Here is a 26,418-nt window from a genome sequence, read left to right on the forward strand (position 1 = left end):
TGACATTGTCTGTCCGAAAACAAATGAACAATTCTCTCTTTAGAAGAGGCCATGACTGAAGAGCTCTGAAAATTGCACGGAGTTCCAAAATATTGATCGGTAATCTCACCTCCTGAGATTCCCAAACCCCTTGTGCTGTCAGAGACCCCCAAACAGCTCCCCAACCTGTCAGACTTGCATCTGTTGAAATTACAGTCCAGGTCGGAAGAACAAAAGAAGCCCCCTGAACTAAACGATGGTGATCTGTCCACCACATCAGAGAGTGTCGTACAATCGGTGTTAAAGATATTAATTGAGATATCTTTGTGTAATCCCTGCACCACTGGTTCAGCATACAGAGCTGAAGAGGTCGCATGTGAAAACGAGCAAAGGGGATCGCGTCCGATGCTGCAGTCATAAGACCTAGAATTTCCATGCATAAAGCTACCGAAGGGAATGATTGTGACTGAAGGTTTCGACAAGCTGATATCAACTTTAGATGTCTCTTGTCTGTCAAAGACAGAGTCATGGACACTGAATCTATCTGAAAACCTAAAAAGGTTACCCTTGTCTGAGGAATCAATGAACTTTTTGGTAAATTGATCCTCCAACCATGATCTCGAAGAAACACAAGTCGATTCGTATGAGATTCTGCTAAATGTGAAGACTGAGCAAGTACCAAGATATCGTCCAAATAAGGAAATACCACAATACCCTGTTCTCTGATTACAGACAGAAGGGCACCGAGAACCTTTGTAAAAATTCTTGGAGCTGTAGCTAGGCCAAACGGTAGAGCCACAAACTGGCAATGCTTGTCTAGGAAAGAGAATCTCAGAAACTGATAGTGATCTGGATGAATCGGAATATGCAGATATGCATCCTGTAAATCTATTGTGGACATATAATGCTCTTGCTGAACAAAAGGCAGGATAGTCCTTACAGTTACCATTTTGAATGTTGGTATCCTTACATAACGATTCAATATTTTTAGATCCAGAACTGGTCTGAAGGAATTCTCCTTCTTTGGTACAATGAAGAGATTTGAATAAAACCCCAGCCCCTGTTCCAGAACTGGAACTGGTATAATTACTCCAGCCAACTCTAGATCTGAAACACATTTCAGAAATGCTTGAGCCTTCGCTAGGTTTACACAGGAAAGAAAAAATCTCTTTGCAGGAGGCCTTATCTTGAAGCCAATTCTGTACCCTTTTGAAACAATGTTCTGAATCCAGAGATTGTGAACGGAATTGAACCAAATTTCTTTGAAAAAATGTAATCTGCCCCCTACCAGCTGAGCTGGAATGAGGGCCGCACCTTCATGTGGACTTGGGAGCTGGCTTTGGTTTTCTAAAAGGCTTGGATTTATTCCAGACTGGAGATGGTTTCCAAACTGATACCGCTCCTGAGGATGAAGGATCAGGCTTTTGTTCCTTGTTGTGACGAAAGGAACGAAAAAGATTATTAGACCTAAATTTACCTTAGATTTTTTATCCTGTGGTAAAAAAGTTCCTTTCCCTCCAGTAACAGTTGAGATAATAGAATCCAACTGAGAACCAAATAATTTATTACCCTGGAAAGAAAGGGAAAGCAGAGTAGACTTAGAAGACATATCAGCATTCCAAGTTTTAAGCCATAAAGCTCTTCTAGCTAAAATAGCTAGAGACATATACGTGACATCAACTCTAATGATATCAAAGATGGCATCACAAATAAAATTATTAGCATGTTGTAGAAGAATAATAATGCTATGAGAATTATGATCTGTTACTTGTTGCGCTAACCAAAAAGTTGAAGCTGCAGCAACATCCGCTAAAGATATAGCAGGTCTAAGAAGATTACCTGAACACAAGTAAGCTTTTCTTAGAAAGGATTCAATTTTCCTATCTAAAGGATCCTTAAAGGAAGTACCATCTGTCGTAGGAATAGTAGTACGCTTAGCAAGAGTAGAGACAGCCCCATCAACCTTAGGGATTTTGTCCCAAAATTCTAATCTGTCAGATGGCACAGGATATAATTGCTTAAAACGTTTAGAAGGAGTAAAAGAATAACCCAAATTATTCCATTCCCTGGAAATTACTTCAGAAATAGCACCAGGAACAGGAAAAACTTCTGGAATAACTACAGGAGATTTAAAAACCTTATCTAAACGTTTAGATTTAGTATCAAGAGGACTAGAATCCTCAATTTCTAATGCAATTAGGACTTCTTTAAGTAAAGAACGAATAAATTCCATTTTAAATAAATATGAAGATTTATCAGCATCAACCTCTGAGACAGAATCCTCTGAATCAGAAGAACCAATATCAGTATCAGAATGATGATGTTCATTTAAAAATTCATCTGAAAAATGAGAAGTTTTAAAAGACTTTTTACGTTTACTAGAAGGAGGAACAACAGACATAGCCTTCTTAATGGATTTAGAAACAAAATCTCTTATGTTATCAGGAACACTCTGAGTATTAGATGTTGACGGAACAGCAACAGGTAATGTAACAGTACTAAAGGAAATATTATCTGCATTAGCAAGTTTGTCATGACAAACAGTACAAACAACAGCTGGAGGAACAGATACCAAAAGTTTACAGCAGATACACTTAGCTTTGGTAGCTCCAGCACCAGGCAGGGATTTTCCATAAGTATCTTCTGACTCAGCTTCAACGTGGGACATCTTGCAATATGTAAGAGAAAAAACAACATATAAAGCAAAATTGATCAAATTCCTTAAATGACAGTTTCAGGAATGGGAAAAAATGCCAGTGAACAAGCTTCTAGCAACCAGAAGCACAAAAATAATGAGACTTAAATAATGTGGAGACAATAGTGACGCCCATATTTTTTTAGCACCAAAAAAGACGCCCACATTATTTGGCGCCTAAATGCTTTTGGCGCCAAAATGACGCCACATCCGGAACGCCAACACCTTTGGCGCAAAAAACGTCAAAAATGATGCAACTTCCGGCGACACGTATGACGCCGGAAACAGAAAAAAAATTTGCGCCAAAAAAGTCCGCGCCAAGAATGACGCAATAAAATAAAGAATTTTCAGCCGCCGCGAGCCTAACAGCCCACAGGGAAAAGTCAAATTTTTAAGGTAAGAAAAAATGATTTATTCATATGCATTATCCCAAATATGAAACCGACTGTCTGAAATAAGGAACGTTGAACATCCTGAGTCAAGGCAAATAAATGTTTGAATACATATATTTAGAACTTTATATAAAAGTGCCCAACCATAGCTTAGAGTGTCACAGAAAATAAGACTTACTTACCCCAGGACACTCATCCACATGTAGTAGAAAGCCAAACCAGTACTGAAACGAGAATCAGTAGAGGAAATGGTATATAAATAAGAGTATATTGTTAATCTGAAAAGGGAGGTAAGAGATGAATCTCTACGACCGATAACAGAGAACCTATGAAATAGACCCCGTAGAAGGAGATCACTGCATTCAAATAGGCAATACTCTCCTCACATCCCTCTGACATTCACTGCACGCTGAGCGGAAAACCGGGCTCCAACCTGCTGCGGAGCGCATATCAACGTAGAATCTAGCACAAACTTACTTCACCACCTCCATAGGAGGCAAAGTTTGTAAAACTGATTTGTGGGTGTGGTGAGGGGGTGTATTTATAGGCATTTTGAGGTTTGGGAAACTTTGCCCCTCCTGGTAGGAATGTATATCCCATACGTCACTAGCTCATGGACTCTTGCTAATTACATGAAAGAAATTGTACGTTCTATCTGAATCACAAAAGAAAATTAACTAATTTTTGGGTGTCCTGTCCCTTTAAGATTGCAGTTGTGTTTTGGATAACTAAGGACGCTAGGACGACAGCATCCAAATTATGTCAATCATCATCCTGCACACTCTCTATGGTTTATTGCTTTATGTTTGATGGGTATTTCTATTTATTTTTTCTATTAGTTTTATCAGAAAATATTCATCTTGATAATGATATTGCTTATTTATCCTCTAATTTTTTTCTCCAACATACGTAATAGTTTTAAAAAAAAACAAAAAAACTACATTTTTTTTCATTATTTATTTTTCCTATTAATTTTTCCTTAATTTACAGTAATTTAGCTTAAAATTTTGGGTCAGCAATAATTAGCTAAAATGCAAGTCTGCCAAAAGAACCGAGATAAGGGGGCAGTCTGCGGAGGCTTAAGACACAAAGTAATCACAGAGGGGGAAAAGTATTCATTTTACAGTGTTGGTTATGCAAAACTGGGGAATGGGTAATTAGGGATTATCTATCTCTTTAAACAATAAACCTGGTAGCAGCATTTGGAGTTATATATGTAGATAGGAGGTAGTGATAAAAGGGATCCCCTGATCTCAGTCACAGCTTTGCCTGCACAGTCTGATAAGCCATTACCTCTTATTACATTATGGACAAAACCACACGCACACTGAAGTTTTTATAGTTTACCTCAACCTGCAACATTCTACACAGTGATTGTTTGGTCAGTGCGTGCAGGAGCACATTTATCTCTGATACTTACTGGCCACAAGGGATATAGTACTGAAAAAAAAATTCTATCATGTATATGAAAGAGCAGCAGTAACATGCTGAAAATATCTGGAGAAACAGGAACAGCATAATAGTACGAAGCAGAGTACTGGAAATCTTAGCCTCATTGGCTGATAGGGACAAGTCAGACAAAAAAGTTGGTTTTACTAAGCACAGTACTGTTTATTATAGATTAAAAATAATAATAATAATACAAATTTGAAACATTCATTTTAGATGGAACAAAAAAATGTTTGTGTATCGTGTCCCTTTAAAAAGGAAATGGTGCCCTCCCCAGGGTAATAGGAAGCAAAGATGACAGCATACCAGGTTGTTTGAGATGAGAAATGCAATAAAATCTGAAGAATTTTAGCATGTGCTAATCTATCCATCCCGGGGGTGTGACAGAGCAGGCGTCACTGGAACTCATCATCATTAGACACACAAGAAAAATCTGTCCCTAGAGCTGCGTGGAATGCATGAGCTGTTCGCGGGCTGACAGCAGTGACTGGCAATGTGCCAGGTACAGCTTATAACGGTAGCTATGGCAATGACAGACATACCGCACACTATCAGAGGATGCTGCATTTAATTAAAAAGGGACAATAAACACAAACTGATAGCTACAGTACATGCAATTGCGATGCTAAATTGGATAATAATTTTGCAATGAATAATGTATAAAAAATATATATAATTGTATTTTCCTTTTCACCAATATCACTGTCCCATAGAACAAATGGACCCTTGCTAGCCAATCACAACACTGTACAGGTATATGTGGTAGGAAAACATATTGTTGATCACACACTGTCAGTAGAGGAAAGAGAGGGAAGAAGCCTTAAATATACTGCTCATTCTGTAAAACTGACAGTTTTTTTGTAGCAAAAGCCTGTACTTTTAAATAATCCCCTGTTGCTATATTTTAAAGGGACATTAAACACATTGAGATAGCAATATAAAATGATAAACTGTGTATATAAGAACAATTCTACAGTATACTTTCATTAGTTATTTTGTCCTCTTTGCCTGTAATTCCATTCTGAAATTGTGAGCTTTTCAGTTCCTGTTAGAAATGGAAGTGCAGAACATTGTTAAATCCAGCACAACCATTGGCTGCACACTCTAATGACCTATGTATAACTGTCCCTAATTGGCCACAGCAGAGAAGGTAACACAAGTTACAACATGGCAGCTCCCAGTGTTTTATAGACACTAAAACTTTACACTTATTTTGTCACTTTTTAAACAATTAATGAAACTTTAAAAAATACATCTACAGGTTATTCTCAGACTAATCGTTTCTTTGAATGCATCATTCTATCTAGCATTTATTTAGTGTTTAATGTCTCTTTAAGGCCTGCTTAGGTTTCAATTCTTAATAAAAAGTACTTAGCAGCTGATCCTGTGTGCCTTCCCAAGATGCGCCAAAAAGTGATTTTTGTTTTTTAAATTTAAAGTAACAGGAATATACCAAGTGTTCTATGGATTCTGTAAGAAGTTTTGCAGTCCAGGGACATACCCTTCGAAAAGTTCTCGAGTATGTTATCCCATCCCCTTTCCTGGAGCCAATTAAGGACAGATATAAATTAGATGCTGATCAATGTGCAACATTGCAGGCTAAAGATTTCAGAATCCTGCAGAGCCACTTCACACCCTCCGGGGGGGGGGGGGGGGGGGGGGGGGGGAAGCAATTCTCTTGGTTTAATTATAGGAGCAAAATGGCAATTTTACCACTCAAAATTCATGGGGCATTAAATTATGAGTTTTATATCATTTTACAATAGTGTGATGCAGACACATCTTGCTTGGCACTGTCAACTGATGCAGTTTCTCACTACAGAAAGTATCCGCAACCTGTTGGACAGTAAATCGGTATCACGGACAATAAATGTGCATTTGTTTGTATAAACGGGTGACGAATATGGCAGCAGTCGGCTCTTTCTGGAGATTTGTTTGTTTAAAGGGATACTAAACCCAATTTATTTCTTTGCATAAATGTTTTAGAGATGATCCATTCATATAGCCCATACAGGTTTTTTTTTTAAATTTATAGTTTTGCTTATTTTTAAATAACATTGAACTGATTTTCAGAATCCAAACCAAGCTCCAAAGTTTAGGAGAATACTGATGTATACCTACTCCAGCTTGCTCCTGTTTCTGTAAAAAGTTTTTTCATATGCAAAGGAAGAGGGAGGGGGAGTGTCTCCTTTTTTGCTATAGAACCACTTGCAGTGGGTGTTCCAGCTACCTTTTCAAAAGAGCTAAACTGGGAGCTTCTAAGTTTTTAAACGGTTTTATACTGGATTTTTAGATCAGTATCAGTGCATATTATTATTTATAGTAGAGTCTATAATATGCAGTTAAATTAAAATTGGCGTATTACTGTCCCTTTCATGATTCAGGTAGAGCAGCAATTTTAAGCAACTTTCTAATTGACTCCTAGTATCATTTTTTCTTTGTTCTCTTGCTATCTTTATTTAAAAAGCAGGAATATAAAGCTTAGGAATCGGACCATTTTAGGTTCAGCACCCTGGATAGTGCTTGCCGATTGGTGGCTACATTTAGCCACCAATAAGCAAGCGTAACCCAGATTCGGAACCAAAAATGGGCCGGCTCCAAATCTTTACATTACTACTTTTTAAATAAAGATAGCAAGAGAACAAAGAAAAAGTATAATAGGAGTAAATTAGAAAGTTGCTGCTCTATCTGAATGACTAAAGAAATAAATTTGGGTATAGTGTCCCTTTAATAGTCCAACACAAAAACAACTGTGCAAATCCAGAATTGTGTGTGTTGAACTACTACACTAATAGATCTGGCTCCAAAAAGAACCTGCAGCCATATTCATCTAATGCCAAATGCAAATGTATACTGGTGACCACTATAGTGAAACTAAATCATTTATACTGATCCAGTAAGTGCCATCCAGCCCACAAATCATTCCCAGAATCCATTTGGAGCCTCATGGCCCAGCTAAGGGACAAATCAGCTGAAAATCATTTTTAATATGGTTTATCTTACCTCCTTTGTTGTTGCCAGTTATGGACAGATATAAACGAGTTACTGCACTGAGCAAGCAATCACTGTGTAGTATGTTGTAGGGTGAGGGTTCTAGAATCGAATCCTGCAGAATGTACTGTTCAGCCTCTATTAGGAGCAGTGGAAAAAATATACGATTGTGGTAGTTGAAGTAGAGGAAAAGTGGGAAAAATAATGAAAGTACATTACTTTTTTTATGCATAATAAAACATTATATATAGAATAACACTGTTTGTGTTGCATAAACATGACAGGAGAGAGTAATGCGTTAGCTATATACCACATGGGATCTTTAAATCCCTTTAACTTGGCAGAAATCAAACTCAAATCCTTTTAAAATGTTTAATTATGCATAAAAAACATAATATACTTTTTCCTACAGCTCCCAGAGAATGCACTCTGAGTACTTCAAAACCCTGATGCTTCTACATGTAGCACAGTGATTGTTTAATGCATGCACAAGATCTTTGTGGCCAATTAGGGATACATATAAACGAAGATAAATATACACACTCAAAAGGCTTTTTCAAGGGGGGGGGGGGTGTCTGGACTGCAGAAAAATGCAAAGCTTGCATTTAGGGATAAATATGGTGGGGGTCTAGCAGTTATATGTTTATTTGCATAGGGGCTCTAAGTGGATATGGGAAATTTGAGCTGAGAGTCTCAAAAACCTTGCAGTTAGTGTATATATATATATATATAAAAATTGCTTAAATGTTGGTCTTTAGGAAAAGTATAAACTTTAGAGAAGGTGAATAAGTCCAAAGGCACAAACAGGGCAAAGTATGTAGTGACCACCATATTGTACCATCAATAAAATACGGTAGAAGAACCTATACAAGGTGCAAAATCAATCATCGCTGCACGACAATAGGCGAGACAAAGAAGCAGTTTCTGCTTCTTAAAGGGCAGTCTAGTCAAAATTTTACTTTCATGATTCAGATAGGGAATGCAATTTTAAAAACTTTCCAATTTACTTCTACCATCAAATTTGCTTTGTTCTCTTGGTATTCTTTTCTGAAAGCTAAACCTTGGTAGGCTCACAAGCAAATTTTCAAGCCCTTGAAGGCCGCGCAGTTTTACAGCTTTTCACAGCTGGACAGCGCTAGATCATGTGTGCCACACAGATTAACATTGTGCTCACTCCCGGGGAGTTACCTAGGAGTCAGCACTGATTGGCTAAAATGCAAGTCTGTCAAAAGAACTGACATAAGGGGGCAGTTTGCCGAGGCTTAGATACAAGGTAATCACAGAGGTAAAAAGTGTATTAATATAACTGTGTTGGTTATGCAGAACTGGGGAATGGGTAATAAAGGGATTATCTATCTTTTTAAATAAAAATTCTATAGTAGACTGTCCCTTTAAATATGTGGCTGTAGGCTCACTCATACAAAGTAGAGCCCACTAGCAGAGCCAAAACTACAGGTAGCTATGATTATGGAATCCAGTTCTGTGTGCTGCTGTTGTCTCCAATTGGCTCCCACTTGTTCTGTCAGTGAAGAATAAAGAACAACATTGTAACATACATTATTTATTTTGCTTGCATTTCCAGGAAAATGCCTTTGAATGTTATGCATGTACTACACACCCTAATTATTGGCATTTAAATTCAATAAACTAAAGATGCTACACATTGCCTGCATGCTGCATACTACAAAGTGATTACTTAGAGCACAAATTTGTTTACATCGACAAGGGTAAAACACACATACTGGTCGTCATTTATAGCCATCAGATCTGCAGTGACTTGCATCTTCCTATAGTCGTGACACCAAAGTAAACACAAAACACCATTCTCTAACAAAACACTGGCACATTTACATTTGCTGTGACTTTTGTTGCTCATATTATTTATATTCCTTAGAGGGTCAGGATAGATTTTCTATTTAGCAGCAACTCTCCTGTCCCTAATATCTTCTCACTGTTTAGTTTCCTCTTGGATCTTGTTAGGATGGTGGAAGAAAAAACAGCCACTAAGTCCAAAACATCTATGGATGCTAAATGCGTAGCACAAGCAACAACCTGAGGTTTAGTAGGAGGTGCAATGTCATTACATTTGACCACTGTGATCTGTATATTGTTTGCTCTGCCAGATGTGTTTCTAACCCCTAATGATTACGTTTGGAACTTGATTGACACACAATACCATATCAGCAACAAAAAGAGCAAATCACTTCTCAATACCAACTACTAAATCTATGCTGTTGGGTAAAATCCTTAAAAGGGACATTAAATACTTTGAGATGTAATATTAATAAATATATATATATATAAAACTCTGCCAAATAATTTATTTTATCCCCTTTTCTATTCATTTAATCTCTATACTTTTTGACTGGGACTTCCATCCTCTCAGGTTTGATGGGTGCCTTTCAGCTCTTTCTACAGATGTTCTATGGGATTTAGATCTGGACTCACAGAAGGGCCACTCCAGAAATTGTCTAATGTCCTCTTCTCATACATTATTGGGAGCTTTTTAGGTAGGTTTTTTAGTCATTGTAGAGCAGGACGACGCATGACCTGCGACAACTTTCTGGGCAGTACATTACGCTCCAGAATGCTGGATACTCTTCTGATTTAATTGCACCCAGTGCGAGATGCGGGAAAGCAACCCCAATCATAACTGAGCCTCTTCTGTTTCACGGTAGGGATGGTTTTCTTTTTTCCTTCTGTAAACTGGAGTTGACAAATATCTCTACTTTTGTTTCATCTTTCCAAAGTAAATGCTCCGAGAAGGACTGTAGCTTGTCAACGTGTATTTCTACAAACTCCAGTCAGGCTTTTTTTTGTTTCTCTCTTAAAGATGCAAGGGTGCCCGTACTTTAAAGATGCAAGGGTGCCCGTACTTTAAAGATGCAAGGGTGCCCGTACTTTAAAGATGCAAGGGTGCCCGTACTTTAAAGATGCAAGGGTGCCCGTACTTTAAAGATGCAAGGGTGCCCGTACTTTAAAGATGCAAGGGTGCCCGTACTTTAAAGATGCAAGGGTGCCCGTACTTTAAAGATGCAAGGGTGCCCGTACTTTAAAGATGCAAGGGTGCCCGTACTTTAAAGATGCAAGGGTGCCCGTACTTTAAAGATGCAAGGGTGCCCGTACTTTAAAGATGCAAGGGTGCCCGTACTTTAAAGATGCAAGGGTGCCCGTACTTTAAAGATGCAAGGGTGCCCGTACTTTAAAGATGCAAGGGTGCCCGTACTTTAAAGATGCAAGGGTGCCCGTACTTTAAAGATGCAAGGGTGCCCGTACTTTAAAGATGCAAGGGTGCCCGTACTTTAAAGATGCAAGGGTGCCCGTACTTTAAAGATGCAAGGGTGCCCGTACTTTAAAGATGCAAGGGTGCCCGTACTTTAAAGATGCAAGGGTGCCCGTACTTTAAAGATGCAAGGGTGCCCGTACTTTAAAGATGCAAGGGTGCCCGTACTTTAAAGATGCAAGGGTGCCCGTACTTTAAAGATGCAAGGGTGCCCGTACTTTAAAGATGCAAGGGTGCCCGTACTTTAAAGATGCAAGGGTGCCCGTACTTTAAAGATGCAAGGGTGCCCGTACTTTAAAGATGCAAGGGTGCCCGTACTTTAAAGATGCAAGGGTGCCCGTACTTTAAAGATGCAAGGGTGCCCGTACTTTAAAGATGCAAGGGTGCCCGTACTTTAAAGATGCAAGGGTGCCCGTACTTTAAAGATGCAAGGGTGCCCGTACTTTAAAGATGCAAGGGTGCCCGTACTTTAAAGATGCAAGGGTGCCCGTACTTTAAAGATGCAAGGGTGCCCGTACTTTAAAGATGCAAGGGTGCCCGTACTTTAAAGATGCAAGGGTGCCCGTACTTTAAAGATGCAAGGGTGCCCGTACTTTAAAGATGCAAGGGTGCCCGTACTTTAAAGATGCAAGGGTGCCCGTACTTTAAAGATGCAAGGGTGCCCGTACTTTAAAGATGCAAGGGTGCCCGTACTTTAAAGATGCAAGGGTGCCCGTACTTTAAAGATGCAAGGGTGCCCGTACTTTAAAGATGCAAGGGTGCCCGTACTTTAAAGATGCAAGGGTGCCCGTACTTTAAAGATGCAAGGGTGCCCGTACTTTAAAGATGCAAGGGTGCCCGTACTTTAAAGATGCAAGGGTGCCCGTACTTTAAAGATGCAAGGGTGCCCGTACTTTAAAGATGCAAGGGTGCCCGTACTTTAAAGATGCAAGGGTGCCCGTACTTTAAAGATGCAAGGGTGCCCGTACTTTAAAGATGCAAGGGTGCCCGTACTTTAAAGATGCAAGGGTGCCCGTACTTTAAAGATGCAAGGGTGCCCGTACTTTAAAGATGCAAGGGTGCCCGTACTTTAAAGATGCAAGGGTGCCCGTACTTTAAAGATGCAAGGGTGCCCGTACTTTAAAGATGCAAGGGTGCCCGTACTTTAAAGATGCAAGGGTGCCCGTACTTTAAAGATGCAAGGGTGCCCGTACTTTAAAGATGCAAGGGTGCCCGTACTTTAAAGATGCAAGGGTGCCCGTACGTTAAAGATGCAAGGGTGCCCGTACGTTAAAGATGCAAGGGTGCCCGTACGTTAAAGATGCAAGGGTGCCCGTACGTTAAAGATGCAAGGGTGCCCGTACGTTAAAGATGCAAGGGTGCCCGTACGTTAAAGATGCAAGGGTGCCCGTACGTTAAAGATGCAAGGGTGCCCGTACGTTAAAGATGCAAGGGTGCCCGTACGTTAAAGATGCAAGGGTGCCCGTACGTTAAAGATGCAAGGGTGCCCGTACGTTAAAGATGCAAGGGTGCCCGTACGTTAAAGATGCAAGGGTGCCCGTACGTTAAAGATGCAAGGGTGCCCGTACGTTAAAGATGCAAGGGTGCCCGTACGTTAAAGATGCAAGGGTGCCCGTACGTTAAAGATGCAAGGGTGCCCGTACGTTAAAGATGCAAGGGTGCCCGTACGTTAAAGATGCAAGGGTGCCCGTACTTTAAAGATGCAAGGGTGCCCGTACTTTAAAGATGCAAGGGTGCCCGTACTTTAAAGATGCAAGGGTGCCCGTACTTTAAAGATGCAAGGGTGCCCGTACTTTAAAGATGCAAGGGTGCCCGTACTTTAAAGATGCAAGGGTGCCCGTACTTTAAAGATGCAAGGGTGCCCGTACTTTAAAGATGCAAGGGTGCCCGTACTTTAAAGATGCAAGGGTGCCCGTACTTTAAAGATGCAAGGGTGCCCGTACTTTAAAGATGCAAGGGTGCCCGTACTTTAAAGATGCAAGGGTGCCCGTACTTTAAAGATGCAAGGGTGCCCGTACTTTAAAGATGCAAGGGTGCCCGTACTTTAAAGATGCAAGGGTGCCCGTACTTTAAAGATGCAAGGGTGCCCGTACTTTAAAGATGCAAGGGTGCCCGTACTTTAAAGATGCAAGGGTGCCCGTACTTTAAAGATGCAAGGGTGCCCGTACTTTAAAGATGCAAGGGTGCCCGTACTTTAAAGATGCAAGGGTGCCCGTACTTTAAAGATGCAAGGGTGCCCGTACTATCAGTAACTTTTATTAAAGGGACAGTCAACACTAATAATCATTGAATCAATTACAAACTAATGTATAATTTAAATCTCAATGCAGCCTGCTATGCTTACATATCCTTATGTGTTACCGTTGAAACATCTCACTGTTATTCGTCTTTTTTCAAATACAAATGGCCTCCAAACTCCACCCCCTCTCTTCCTTCATTCAAATAACTTTTTTTATTTTTTTCGTCCCGAGTCCGTGCACAATATTGAGCGTGACGTCACTATGCCGGTGAGTGTTGAATGTGCATGCGCAGTATCGCTATACTCACTGCTTGAAAAAGAAAATGCAGGGGAAAGTTTTAGGAAGCGCACCTGTGAGAAAAAGCGCATGCGCAATTTACGGATGCGCATGTGCAATCGGCGGACGCGTTCACATCAATTTTACCATGGAGACGGATTTGATTGGCTGTGATCAAATACTAGGATTGGAGACGAAATGATGGGGAGGAGATTCACGGCCATTTTAAACGGTCACAATACACTTTAAATTGCAGGATAAGTCACAGAAGACGGAGTCTGAATTGTGAAGCAGTGATACGCTTCGTTTCGTATGGAGGCAATGAAATTCTTTAGGTAAAATTATTTTTTAGTGTTGACTGCCCCTTTTGAAGGAGCCGCCAACATAATCTGCAATGCTCTGACATTGGGTACACAATGACAGTAGTGTTTACGGACACATGAAGGATAAATGGCCATGCACATTCACTACCAAGTGACATAATTATGACCTACAGCACAGGTGAGCTCCTGAGCTTATATGCTAAAGGGAATACATGGGAAAGACAAGAGCGAAGAAAAAAAAAAAGTCATAAAATAGGTTAGTGCAGGTTCTATACATCCCTGCGCAGTCATAGCAGTGAAAAGATAAAAAAGCAAGAAGGGAAGACAATGCGACAGAATAGGTGCAGTTCTACAAAAGGCATAAACATAAGTGTGAGGGAGTAACGAGGCAGAAGAAATGAAGTCTCTGGCCTATAGCGACTGGGAGAGAGAATCTGCAGGCAAGGCCGGGATATAGAAACCAGGAGTAAAACTGCAGAGCCCTCGTTACTGCGATGCGTCAAGCCCTGTTATACAGAAGCAGTATGCACACAAGGATCCAGGAAAACAGCTGTGGCTTCAGCACTTTGAAAAGAAGGAAGGACACTGTATTCCCACAGGTAATATTGCTGGTCTTTGAAACCATACAGTGACTGGATTGTCCTTTCAGCGAATCCCTCGCACCACAAAGGCAAACTTCCGCTTTAGCAAAAATAAAACAATTTGTATTTCTAAAAAAACAAAGAAACCTAAACAATCTTAGTAGAGTCTTCAAACCCTGAAACAAAAACCTCTGATACCAGCAGTAAATGCAATGCAGGAGCTTTTCACCAAATGCGCAGTCAGCGATTAGTGACAGAGGCACAAGTAGGCATGCACGGGTGCCAAAATACATACACTGATCTTTCTATCCGATACAGAAATAACAATTAAAACCTGAAGTCCCCAAAACACTACAATCGCCTTCAAAATGGTAAACTCCAAAAGATGTCAATTCATTGGTTCCTTTTTTTTTTTTTTTTTTTTTTTTTTTAATTATTATTATTATTCCATGATGTTTTACTAATAAAAAACTATAAATTTAGACCTGCGCCCTCAAGTATAATCAATCTCTACTTCTCATCTCCCCCAGACTATGCTTTGATCATAATGGAGCAATAAATATTTAATAATACAATAATATTGATACGGTAGGTAAGCTAATTGTAAATGGCACCAAGGGTCAAGTAACAAAAGTAATAAATGCAACCACCAATCAGCAAGCGCTATCCATGGTGCTGAACAAAAAAATGGGCCGGCTTCTTAGCTTACATTCCTGCTTTTTCAAATAAAGATACCAAGAGAATGAAGAAACTTTGATATTAGGAATAAATTTAAAAGTTGCTTAAAATTACATGCTCTATCTGAATCATGAAAGATAGATATTTGGGTTTAGTACCCCTTTAAAGTGCCACAATTTTATAAATAATTTTATGTACTGTGTTTTAATCGTATAAAGCTTACAATTACTTTAAGATTTTCATATGAGAAATCCTAAGGAAAAACCCAGACTAATAGATTTAAAATCCCAAAACACAATTAAACAAAAATCAATCTAAACACCACAATACGGTTAGACTATTCTCTTCGGTAACATGGTTCAAGTATTAGACATAAGGCAAATATTTAATAAAAGGAACATTTATTATGGGGGGGGGGGGGGTCAGTGCATTTTATAATAAAAAAAAAAAAAAAAGAAGTTGATAATAATACAAAGCAACAGTTTTAAAATAAAAAAACAAAGATTAAACCAAAACAGCAGATAATGTACTCTCTTAGATATCTGTCCCAAGGGAGTGTAGCAAAGAAAGATGGTCACTTACGCCGTTTTATGCAGCCTCCCGTGTAGAATGACAATCTTATTTTGCAGAAATCAGTTAAATATTTTCTTTCCCCTGAGGTCAGTTTTCTAACCAGGCCCCATCCAGATTGGCAAGGAAGGTATCCACTCATTTTTTTATGGCACGTCATAAACCAAATTACAAACCCTGGCTGAATTTATAGGATAACTTAATTTTAGTTAAGTATATCCAGTACATATACCCCTATAAACAATCCGATTGTGACATCATCATGATTTTGATGCCAAACATGACCTCTATCATATTTGGTCACCCAGTAACACAAATGTGATTAAAACATGGCTTAGCTATCCTAGAGTGTCCCCTTTGATCAACCTCAGTTTAGTATATTTATATGAACGCTCTTTTCTTTCACTCTGGGTTGACATCTTTGACTCATGAAAATCACTGTAATGAGAAGAATTAATTGCTCCCCCAGTATCTTGTTGATACAGGTAGTAAAAATCAGTGGTTCCATAAGTTTTACTTTTTAGATCGTTCTGGTACAGAGTTGTAAATAGAGAAGAAAAAGCAAAGACAGAAAAATTAACCCCTGACATCCTGAAATCACAAGGTCTTTGTGACAGTATCCCTAACTTATACTGAAAGTATTGGCTATAGAAAAGCTATGTAAACATAGTCAGGAGAAGAAATTACACCGAGTAGGAGGTAGGAAAGAATCAATAAAATGTTAATGTTCAATTGTTTTCTGTAAGTATTTGGCTTTGGTATACAGACATAAAAAATATAAAGTTTATGCATACAGAAAGTGATAAAATAAGGAGATGCAAGCAACCCATTTTAATGGGCTGTGGTTACAAATAAAACCAGCTATTACATATACAAAATAAATCTCATACATTTTATACTCTGCTTCTGATATAACAAGTTATTGGAAACACATAAAGGGAAAATAGATTTCCGTACACTACCTACAATCAGGCAAGTAGCCGATAAGAACCCATTGTATCAAAAGATGAGGCAAGACCACCGTTTCAAATAAGCTGGGATCTCTTTCCTACTACCAACTTGGAAGTATATATAGTATATACAGCTCTGGAAAAAATAAGAGACCACTGCAAAATTATCAGTTTCTTTGGTAATATTATTTATAGGAATGTTTTATTCTATAAACAACTGACCACAGTTCTCCCAAATTCCAAATAAAAATAATGCCATTTAAACTATTTATTTGCAGAAAATGAGAAGTGGTCAAAATAACAAATAGCAAAAGGAAGAAAGATTTCTTCCAGGATAGCCTTATAATTGGCTTGATTCATACGTCCATCACAATGATAAATCTGCCTGATTCCAAGTCTTCCTCTCTGATGACTCCAATTTTCAGCTTTGACCAAAACCTGGTCATCTAATGGTTAGGTTGAAACCTGGAGAGTCCTACAAACCACAGTGTCTCACACCCACCATGAAATTTGGTGGAGGATCGGTGATGATATGAGGGTGCTTCAGCAAGGCTGGAATCTGTCAGATTTATTGTTGTGAAGGATGCATGAATTAAGCAATGTTCAAGGTTATCCTGGTAGAAAACTTGCTTTGTTGTGCTCTGACAATGCTGAGGATTGTTTTTTTTTTCCAGCAGGACAATGCTCCATGTCACACAACCAGGTCAATCAAGGTGTGGATGGAGAACCACCAGATCAAGACGCTGTCATGGCCAACCCAATCTCCAGACCTGACACCCATTGAAAACCTCTGGAATGTGATCAAGAGAAATGGTCATAAGTCATCAAATAAAGCCAGGCTGCTTAAAGGGACATAAAATTTGGGTTTATTCTTTCATGATTCAGGTAGAGAATACATTTTTAAACAACATTCTAATTTACTTCTATTATCTAGTTTGCTTCATTCTTTATATATTCTTTGTTGAAGAAATAGCAATGCACATGGGTGAGCCAATCAAACGGGGCATTTATGTGCGGCCACCAATCAGCAGCTAGTGAGCCTATCTAGATATGCTATTCAGCAAAGGATATCAAGAGAATTAGAGGTAAATTAGAACGTCGTTTTAAATTGTGTGCTCTTTCAAAATCATGAAAGAAAAAATCTGTGTTTCATGTCCCTTTAAATGTTTGCTCTAAGAGTGACATAAAGTTACCCAAAAGCAAAGTAAGATTGGTGGAGAGCAGCCAAGATGCATGAAAGCTGTGACTGAAAATCAGGGTTATTCCAATTAATATTGATTTCTGAACTCTTGCTAAGTTAACACATTAGCATTGTGTTTAAAAATTAATAAGAACTTGTTTTCTTATTTGTGCATTATTCAAGGTCAGAAAACACCATCTTTTATGTTATTCTGCAAATTCTCTAAAGGTGTGAATATATATATATATATATATATATATATATATATATATATATATATACACATACACACACATATATATATATATATATATATATATACACATGCATACACACCTTAGAGAATATATATGTATATGTGTGTACACACAAACACTGCATTGACTGCCCAAAAAAATAAAAATATTCTGCATACAAAATAAACAATTTTAATTAAGAGGTGCATAATTTGCATTGTTTTGCAGTCTGGGACGCACCCTTTGAAAATCATATTCATTTTAACGACTCTGATCGGCCAATGAGGGATAAATGTAAACAAGCTTGTATTAAACTTGCTACTGCAAAACACTCCACCAAACTAAAAGCGCACAACCCAGTGATATTGAAATGAAACACCAGCCCTTTATCGTACATATTTTCCAACAAAGTGATAACAAAAATCAGAAGCCATATGTCGAGTTTCCCCGCTGTATACAGTAGCACTGTGAGATTGATGCAGATTTGTTATCACCTTGTTGGAATATATGTACAATAAAGAGCTGGTGTTGCATTTCAATATCACTTGCTTTTAGTTGGGTGCAGTGTTTTGCAGTAGCAAGATAGATTGTATACAATGGAAGTGGGACACCCCGTTATATGCACAGACTGAGGGCAACCAGTGACAGGTAAAGGGCTATTATGATAAAATGGCATGCTCTAATTCATTTTATCACTAGCAACCCTATCTGTTTAACCCCCTGAAAATGAGTTAAACACATAGTTAAAATACTGTTTGGGAGCTAAAAACAACTGCTAATCTTGAGTTGGAACTGCCACTGATCCAATAAGCAGTCTTGTAGCATCGCTTATGATAGAATTAAATGCTCTAATGAATTAGAGCATGTCATGTTATCATGATAATGACCCTTAAAAACAAATATGGATTTAAGAAGGATAAATCAAAATCTGCAAGTGCTGTCAATGTGAGCAAGTCATGTTTATTTAAATAACCTCCTACACTGATCAAACAATCACTGTGTAGCATGTTGGGTCAATGTAAAAATCCTTCAGAATACACTGGGCTGTCTGGGGCATTTTGATTTGATTTTAACACAAAACTCAGTAAAATTTGCAGGATAGTGGTCAAAATAAATAATAAAAGTTTCACATGATTAAACATGTCAGAGGAGTGTGATGTCGGTTTCCTATAGTCACAATAGCCCACTGGTGTTTTTTTATGTATAAAATGATCCCTGCAGACAAGCAGTGTTGCCTATGATGCTGATCACACCAGGTACTGTATAGTCCTCCCCAGTGACAGCTTGTCATGCCCCATACACCAGCCTGTCAGGCCACACAATACACCTTATTCTGGGTGAATCCGTGCCACTTACCATGCTGAGTGAAGATATTAAAGCCGGCTTCGGGGTTGTTCCTGCCAGTTGTTTCTCTCCTGCGGGCCCCAGCTACCCCAGGGTGTCCGACTGCTTTGGTTCCAACACTCCTACTCCCCCGGTGCGGCTGCGGTGGTCCGGCTGCCTCGCCTCCAACGCGGCCTACCTGCTGGCCCATCCCCGGCCTTTCCTAAGCTGCTGATCTGCAGCAGCCGCCACCGGGATGGCCGAGGCAGGCCGGTCACATCCCTCCCCCCTGCCTTATACTCTAATATACCGTTCTCTGTAACCCGTTACTTTTCTTAGGTTTTACCCCACTGCGTCCTGTTATTTGGTACAACCAGGCGGCGGCTCTTGGTTGTCAAATTCACGAGCCCTGGCTCCGTACCTCCACCGCAGCCCAGGCCGCCGCCATCTTTACCAGCGAGAGGCTATATTATTTTGCCAGAGCGCCCCCTGCGACCAACAATGATTTTTTTTTCTGTCAGAAACGAAGGCTCAAACGCACTGTGTCTGACGCCCAAAAGAAACATGGCGCTGTGACTGTGTATATTGGGGCAAGTGCTCACTGAGGCTTTAGCTGCCATTTTTTATAAGGGCGCACATGTCTCTACACGTTTTGACACCAAGGTTGAACGTTTTTGTCTAACAAAATATCTTCTTATATGTCCCATCTGTTGGGGAACTATTTTATTGTGTATTCTTAACAGAAAACCTTTATTAATGATTATAAGAAAACATCTAAATGGGATAACAACCCAAATTATGTTTAAAATTGGATAGTAGATAGTGGGGTTGATAAACTGAATAAAGATCTATAAGTAATCAATAAAAAAAATGTTCTAATGTGTTAGCATTGTATTACTGTGCTACATACTGTAACATATTAGAACATGACAATGTTGCCATTTCTTATTTTTCATGTAATTTAGCTCTAAAAATTGTGGATTTTATCATTCTCAGAACTGGAAATGCAGAGTTTTCAATGATAACCCTGCCACATAATTGTACTGAATCAGTCTCAGACTCTCAATAATAATAATAATGCAGTTTATACTAACAAAATGACCATGATTAGCCTTGTCTACTGAAGAAGCAAGCAGAGATTGGCTTCTCCAAATTAGAAAAATGGTGTTTGTAGTTTGACTATCACAAAAACAATGACAGCAAACAAGAGGTTAGCTTATTTTTAAAATGTTTAGACTTGGCTGTCTGATATGTTATTCTGTAGCAAGACAACAAAAATATCTTGTAGAAAAGATTTAGTCTCCCACACAGTGGTGTTGACTGTTATCCTCTTGCATCTAGAGAAGTGAGTAAATGATGGTTTTAGATCTGGAAGAACTAAACTGCTAGCCATCTGATTCCCTTACATTGGAATCTTCTATTCTTGTCAGATTGGAAAAATCAAGTTACCCTGTTACTGTCTTTGGAAAACTACCAGTTTCAACAGACCAAACAGATGGTCCATTACCACTCTAAAATTTATTTGGGAAGATTGTCTGTCATCGTCCCGAAGCCTTGTTTTTGTCTCATTCTTTTATATTATTTATTTATTTATTTTTTATTGCAAGGCTAATTTTACAGAACATTTTTGTTTGGGTTAATATTGTATATTGAATATAAAAATCTTTGTATTGTACAAAATGACGTGTTCATGTTGTCTTTTTATGCAAACGGCTATGCCTGTTGTTATAAGACCTCTCTTTTATCATTGCGTACCCATTGTATTATTTTTGCTTTTATTTTCCCTTTACTGTATAATATGAAAAGTTGAATAAAAATTAAAAGAAAAAAAAAAAAGAAAATCCAAATATAATATATTTCTATGATATATTGATATTCAGTGAGTTTTTGTTAATCTGATGTCATGAATTGTCTGCACCAACTTACCACAAAAACTATTTGTCTAGATATATCACAAAAAAAATCACTGTGTATAATGTTACAGGGTCAGTGTTCTGAAGCCTGCAGCACACACTTTACCCTGTCTGGGGTCAGTTTTCAGGAGTAAATTACAGGAAAAGCAAACAAGATAAATCATTAATCAATTAAAAAAAATGTGGGTTTCATATCCCTTTAATGTTCTTTTAAAGAGATTTGAAATAGTGTAAATACAAGATGTTTTGTAGCCTTGTACACAATGTGCATGCTCTTTGTTCAGTTAGATCATGCCATTTTTGCACTACTGAACTTTAATTACAATCTCTAACGTGGTTAAACACATAGGTAAAGTTCTTTTCAGGAGCCGCAAGCATTGCGACTGCTGCTGATTTGCTCACCAGCTGTGTTTGGCCGGGATCCACAATTCTCTGTGACTTTACCTATGTATTTAATCATTTTGTGGGTATTATACACATAGCTTGCATAGCTAATGGGATTTTTGCTCTCCATCGGTTTTGTTCTCGAACATTATTCTAAATTAATTTTCATCTGGTTCCCCATAGAAATGTATAATCTGAGGGAAAGAACGTACCTGTAGCGTGCATTATACCAGTGTTTCTAAACCACGGTATTCAAGTACCCCCAACAGGACAGGTTTTCATTACAGCACAGGTGAAATAATCAGCTGATCAGTAACCATGGTTACTAACCTGCTCTCACCCATCAGCTGATTATTTCACATGTGTTCAAGGTCAGCTATAATGAAAATCTGGCCTATCAAGTTCATTGTATCCGGGGGCAAGTTGGCCAAGTGTTCTTCTTTCATGGGGCCACTTGGGAACAGAGTGAGTGTTCTGGAACTGGATATACTAGAAACTCAAAGGCTGCGTTCGGGCAGCGCTCCAAGCGAACTGGAACTCGCTTGGAGCGTTTTCTCACACTTGCAAGTGAGATGGCTGGCGTTTTTTGAGCGCTCTGGTGACGTAAGTCCCAGCGCTACCAGTGTGCTGGAAAAGCTGGGACTTTTCAGAGCAAGCTCAGACGCTTGGAAACATGGCAGCCTCCACACACGTGTTGCTGTGGAGGCTGCCATGTTATTTATACATATATAATATGATTTTTCGTGTGCTCTAGAGAATGTAGCCCATTTCTTTTCACTTCATACGTAGCGTATGAAGTGAAAAGAAATGGGCTACATTATCTAGAGCTCACAAAAAATCATATTATATATGTATATAAACACAAAGACCTGACGTTCAAGCATTATGTGTAATTATGTATTTCCCTTTTATTTTATGTGTATTTCCCGATCATTGTGTGGGCGGGTTAGAGATGTGTGGGCGGGGTTCTGGGAATTGCCGATTTTGATCCCCAGAGCCAAGAATGATTTCCCCAGTCTCTCTTCGCAAACATCGCAACTCTGACCCACCTCTATTCAGTGCAGGATAAGCTACAGGGGCTGAGCTGAGAGCAGCTGAATGGAGGTGGGTCAGAGTTCCGTTGTTTGCGAAGAGACTGGGGAACTCATTCTCGGCAGGCACTGGCAGCCCAGCAACAATACAAGGGAGCTAAGTAAAAACGTTTGCATGCGCAGTCCATTATTGTGCAGCAGATCCCTTTGCGCATGCAAATGTTTTTTCGAAGCTCCCTTGCTTGTGACGTCACCTAGCGCCACGTCATCGCTGGGAGTGAAGCGCTTCCACTAGCTCCTGAGCGCTGCCCGAACGCGGCCAAAGAGACATTTACCCATGTAGTAGTGCATGGTGGGAGTTGTAGTCCACAATAGACTTACACAGTATATATTTATCCTGTGAGTGTCAAGTGAAGTTATCATTCTGGAACTGAATAAAAAGCAGTGCATAATGGGAGTCTACAGTGAACAATGCTTGTTTTTATATTTATCTTTTGAGTGCCTATATAGATCATCAATTTGTTACACCTCTTACAACCCTAAAACTATTTATTGGGGCAAATCAAGGTAGGGCCAGATTAAACTATCTCGAGGGCCGCATATGGCCATACTTTTGAGACCACTGTTCTACAGCAATCAGATAATGACAGTCTTGTGAATTCTTTAGTATATTGTCATCTCAAAGTGTTTCCTCTGAAAATTGTCTTGCATCTGAAAACAATGTGTTTTCTTCAGTTACAGTAACGTGGGCACCAAACCTTGACTTTCCTTTTATCTGCTGACATCCCCAGATCACCTTGTCATTTGAAATCCTTATCCTAGGGCTATGTTCTTTGTAGCTTTGATCTTTTACCTACACAATATAGAGGATTTAGCTGGCTACTGGTGTGACCTTTGTCTGTCTGCAGGTTATTACTACAATACCCTTTAGTGCAGTCACCTAACATCTGGAAAGTAATATGAGAGGATGCTGTGTGCATCACTTTATAGTTCAGGACAGGACATAGTGGTTTACAAGACCAAGAGGACATCCATATTTTGAGCCAACTGTTTCATCAGTGTGTAATATTCTGTAACATGACAATTGGTGAATGTGACTTTTGTTTAGAGTAGAGAAGGTACTATTTTTTATAAACAATAATAAAGGGACGTTAAATATTTTTCTTTATCTTTACTGCCTTTAAAGGGACATGAAAGTCAAAATTTTCTCTCATGATTCAGATAGAGCATTCAGTTTACAAAAAAAAAAACTTTCCAATTTGCTTCTAATATCTAATGTGTTTCTCTCTCTTGGAATCCTTTGTTGAAAAGCATATCTAAATAGGCTCAGGAGCTGCTGATTGGTGGTTGCACATATATGCCTCATACTATTGGCTCACCCATACGCATTGCTGTTTCTTCAACCAAGGATACCAAGAGAATTAAGCAAATTAGATAGAAGTAAATTGGAACGTTGTTTAAAATCATATTCTCTATCTGAATCATGAAAGACAAATTTTTGGTTTCATGTTTAAGAGAGGGTATTTTATGTTTTACTTTTTTTTCTCTTGTGCTGAAAAAATGTTTATGTAGTTATGAATGTTATTATGTGACAACAAAGATGTAGGATTTTATTATTTTTTATCAGCTAGTAAGTTTCTATTCTGTTGTGCACTTCCTGTTATCAACACAAAATCGCAAACTATAAGAGTTCTATTGATGAAGAAAAGAGTGCATTGCAACAAACCATTAATTATTATTATTATCGGTTATTTGTAGAGTGCCAGATGAATATAATTCAATGGTGGCACAAGTGAAAAAATCTGTTGCAGAATCGAAATAGGAGCTTGAGCAGCGGAAAAGATCAAAGTTCTATCGTGACCAGAAGGATTATGCCGGTGGGCGCAAGGATCCACACAGAGGGGCGCATCACAACGCAGAGGCCAACAGCACAGGCAAAGGAAAGAGAAACGACATGCACCAAGCAGAACCAAAGTGAATCGGAATCGTCTGCCTGTTTTTTTAACAGAACACTTTTACTGTGATCTCATGAGATTTGACTTAACTCTCATGAGATTTCAAATTAAACTTCCTTAAACAGAATAGGGAAATAACATGAGAGTGCACAAGGCTCAATCCTTCGGCTGTCATGGGACAGGCATACTGATTTGCTGCTTAAAGTCCTTTACAATGGGTTGTGAATACTAAGGACATTTTGAGGTAAAATATCTTTCTTTTTTACATAGAGATGTTCAGCTGATATTTTCTAGTCAGCTTTTTACAGCTATGCTGCATTACTTTCAAGTGTTTCAACATTTGGGTATCATGGCCCTTTAATTCACATGGTTATGCTTAAGGGGTCTATTTATCAAAACGTAAACTATGTTGCATTTGCGGGCGTCAATACGCTCTCCTAACATCGCCAAAAAACGCGGCCGCGGATCGGAATACGATCTCCATATTTATAAAAAAAGCAGTCAAAAACACACGCACCAAGTAAGGGGCGATGAGCATCTGTTGTTAACTAACAGTCATCGATGACGCTGTTATTCGTGTTTTTCCCAACTTTATTTATACCAACTAAACTGCTACAAAGTACACTAACACCCATAAACTACCTATTAACCCTTAAACTGCCGCCCTCCCGCATCGCCGCCACTATAATAAACCTATTAACCCCTAATCTGCTGCTCCCGACATCGCCACCACTAATATAAATATTAACCCCTATTCCGCTGCTTCCCGACATCGCCGCCACTAAATAAACTTATTAACCCCTAAACCTCTGGCCTCCCACATCATCAACACTAACTAAACCTATTAACCCCTAAACCGTCAGCCCCCCACATCACCAAATAATAAATTAAGCTATCAACCCCTAAGCCTAACAACCCCTTAACTTTATATTAAAATTGCAAGATCCATATCTTAATATAAATTAAAACTCACCTGTAGAATTATAATAAACTAATTTTAAACTATAAATTAACCTACCCTAACTACAGGAAGTGCAGAATTATTAGGCAAGTTGTATTTTTGAGGATTAATTTTATTATTGAACAACAACCATGTTCTCAATGAACCCAAAAAACTCATTAATATCAAAGCTGAATAGTTTTGGAAGTAGTTTTTAGTTTGTTTTTAGTTATAGCTATTTTAGGGGGATATCTGTGTGTGCAGGTGACTATTACTGTGCATAATTATTAGGCAACTTAACAAAAAACAAATATATACCCATTTCAATTATTTATTTTTACCAGTGAAACCAATATAACATCTCAACATTCACAAATATACATTTCTGACATTCAAAAACAAAACAAAAACAAATCAGTGACCAATATAGCCACTTTTCTTTGCAAGGACACTCAGAAGCCTGCCATCCATGGATTCTGTCAGTGTTTTGATCTGTTCACCATCAACATTGCGTGCAGCAGCAACCACAGCCTCCCAGACACTGTTCAGAGAGGTGTACTGTTTTCCCTCCTTGTAAATCTCACATTTGATGATGGACCACAGGTTCTCAATGGGGTTCAGATCAGGTGAACAAGGAGGCCATGTCATTAGATTTTCTTCTTTTATACCCTTTCTTGCCAGCCACGCTGTGGAGTACTTGGACGCGTGTGATGGAGCATTGTCCTGCATGAAAATCATGTTTTTCTTGAAGGATGCAGACTTCTTCCTGTACCACTGCTTGAAGAAGGTGTCTTACAGAAACTGGCAGTAGGACTGGGAGTTGAGCTTGACTCCATCCTCAACCCGAAAAGGCCCCACAAGCTCATCTTTGATGATACCAGCCCAAACCAGTACTCCACCTCCACCTTGCTGGCGTCTGAGTCGGACTGGAGCTCTCTGCCCTTTACCAATCCAGCCACGGGCCCATCCATCTGGCCCATCAAGACTCACTCTCATTTCATCAGTCCATAAAACCTTAGAAAAATCAGTCTTGAGATATTTCTTGGCCC

General features: G+C 39.0%; 1 protein-coding gene across 2 annotated transcripts in view; it reads right to left on the reverse strand.

Moving 5' to 3' along the window:
* Window positions 1-19,594, reverse strand: part of ABL2 (ABL proto-oncogene 2, non-receptor tyrosine kinase) — a 162,900-nt gene extending 143,306 nt beyond the window's left edge. For both annotated transcript variants that reach the window (XM_053693962.1, XM_053693964.1), the window contains exon 1: window positions 19,180-19,594. In XM_053693962.1, coding sequence (XP_053549937.1) covers window positions 19,180-19,357 — 178 coding nt within the window. In that variant the 5' untranslated portion in view covers window positions 19,358-19,594. The remainder of the gene's footprint in view (window positions 1-19,179) is intronic.
* Between the last annotated feature and the right edge of the window lie 6,824 nt (window positions 19,595-26,418).

This window comes from Bombina bombina, chromosome 10 (genome assembly GCF_027579735.1).
Source record: "Bombina bombina isolate aBomBom1 chromosome 10, aBomBom1.pri, whole genome shotgun sequence".
Taxonomy (NCBI): domain Eukaryota; kingdom Metazoa; phylum Chordata; class Amphibia; order Anura; family Bombinatoridae; genus Bombina; species Bombina bombina.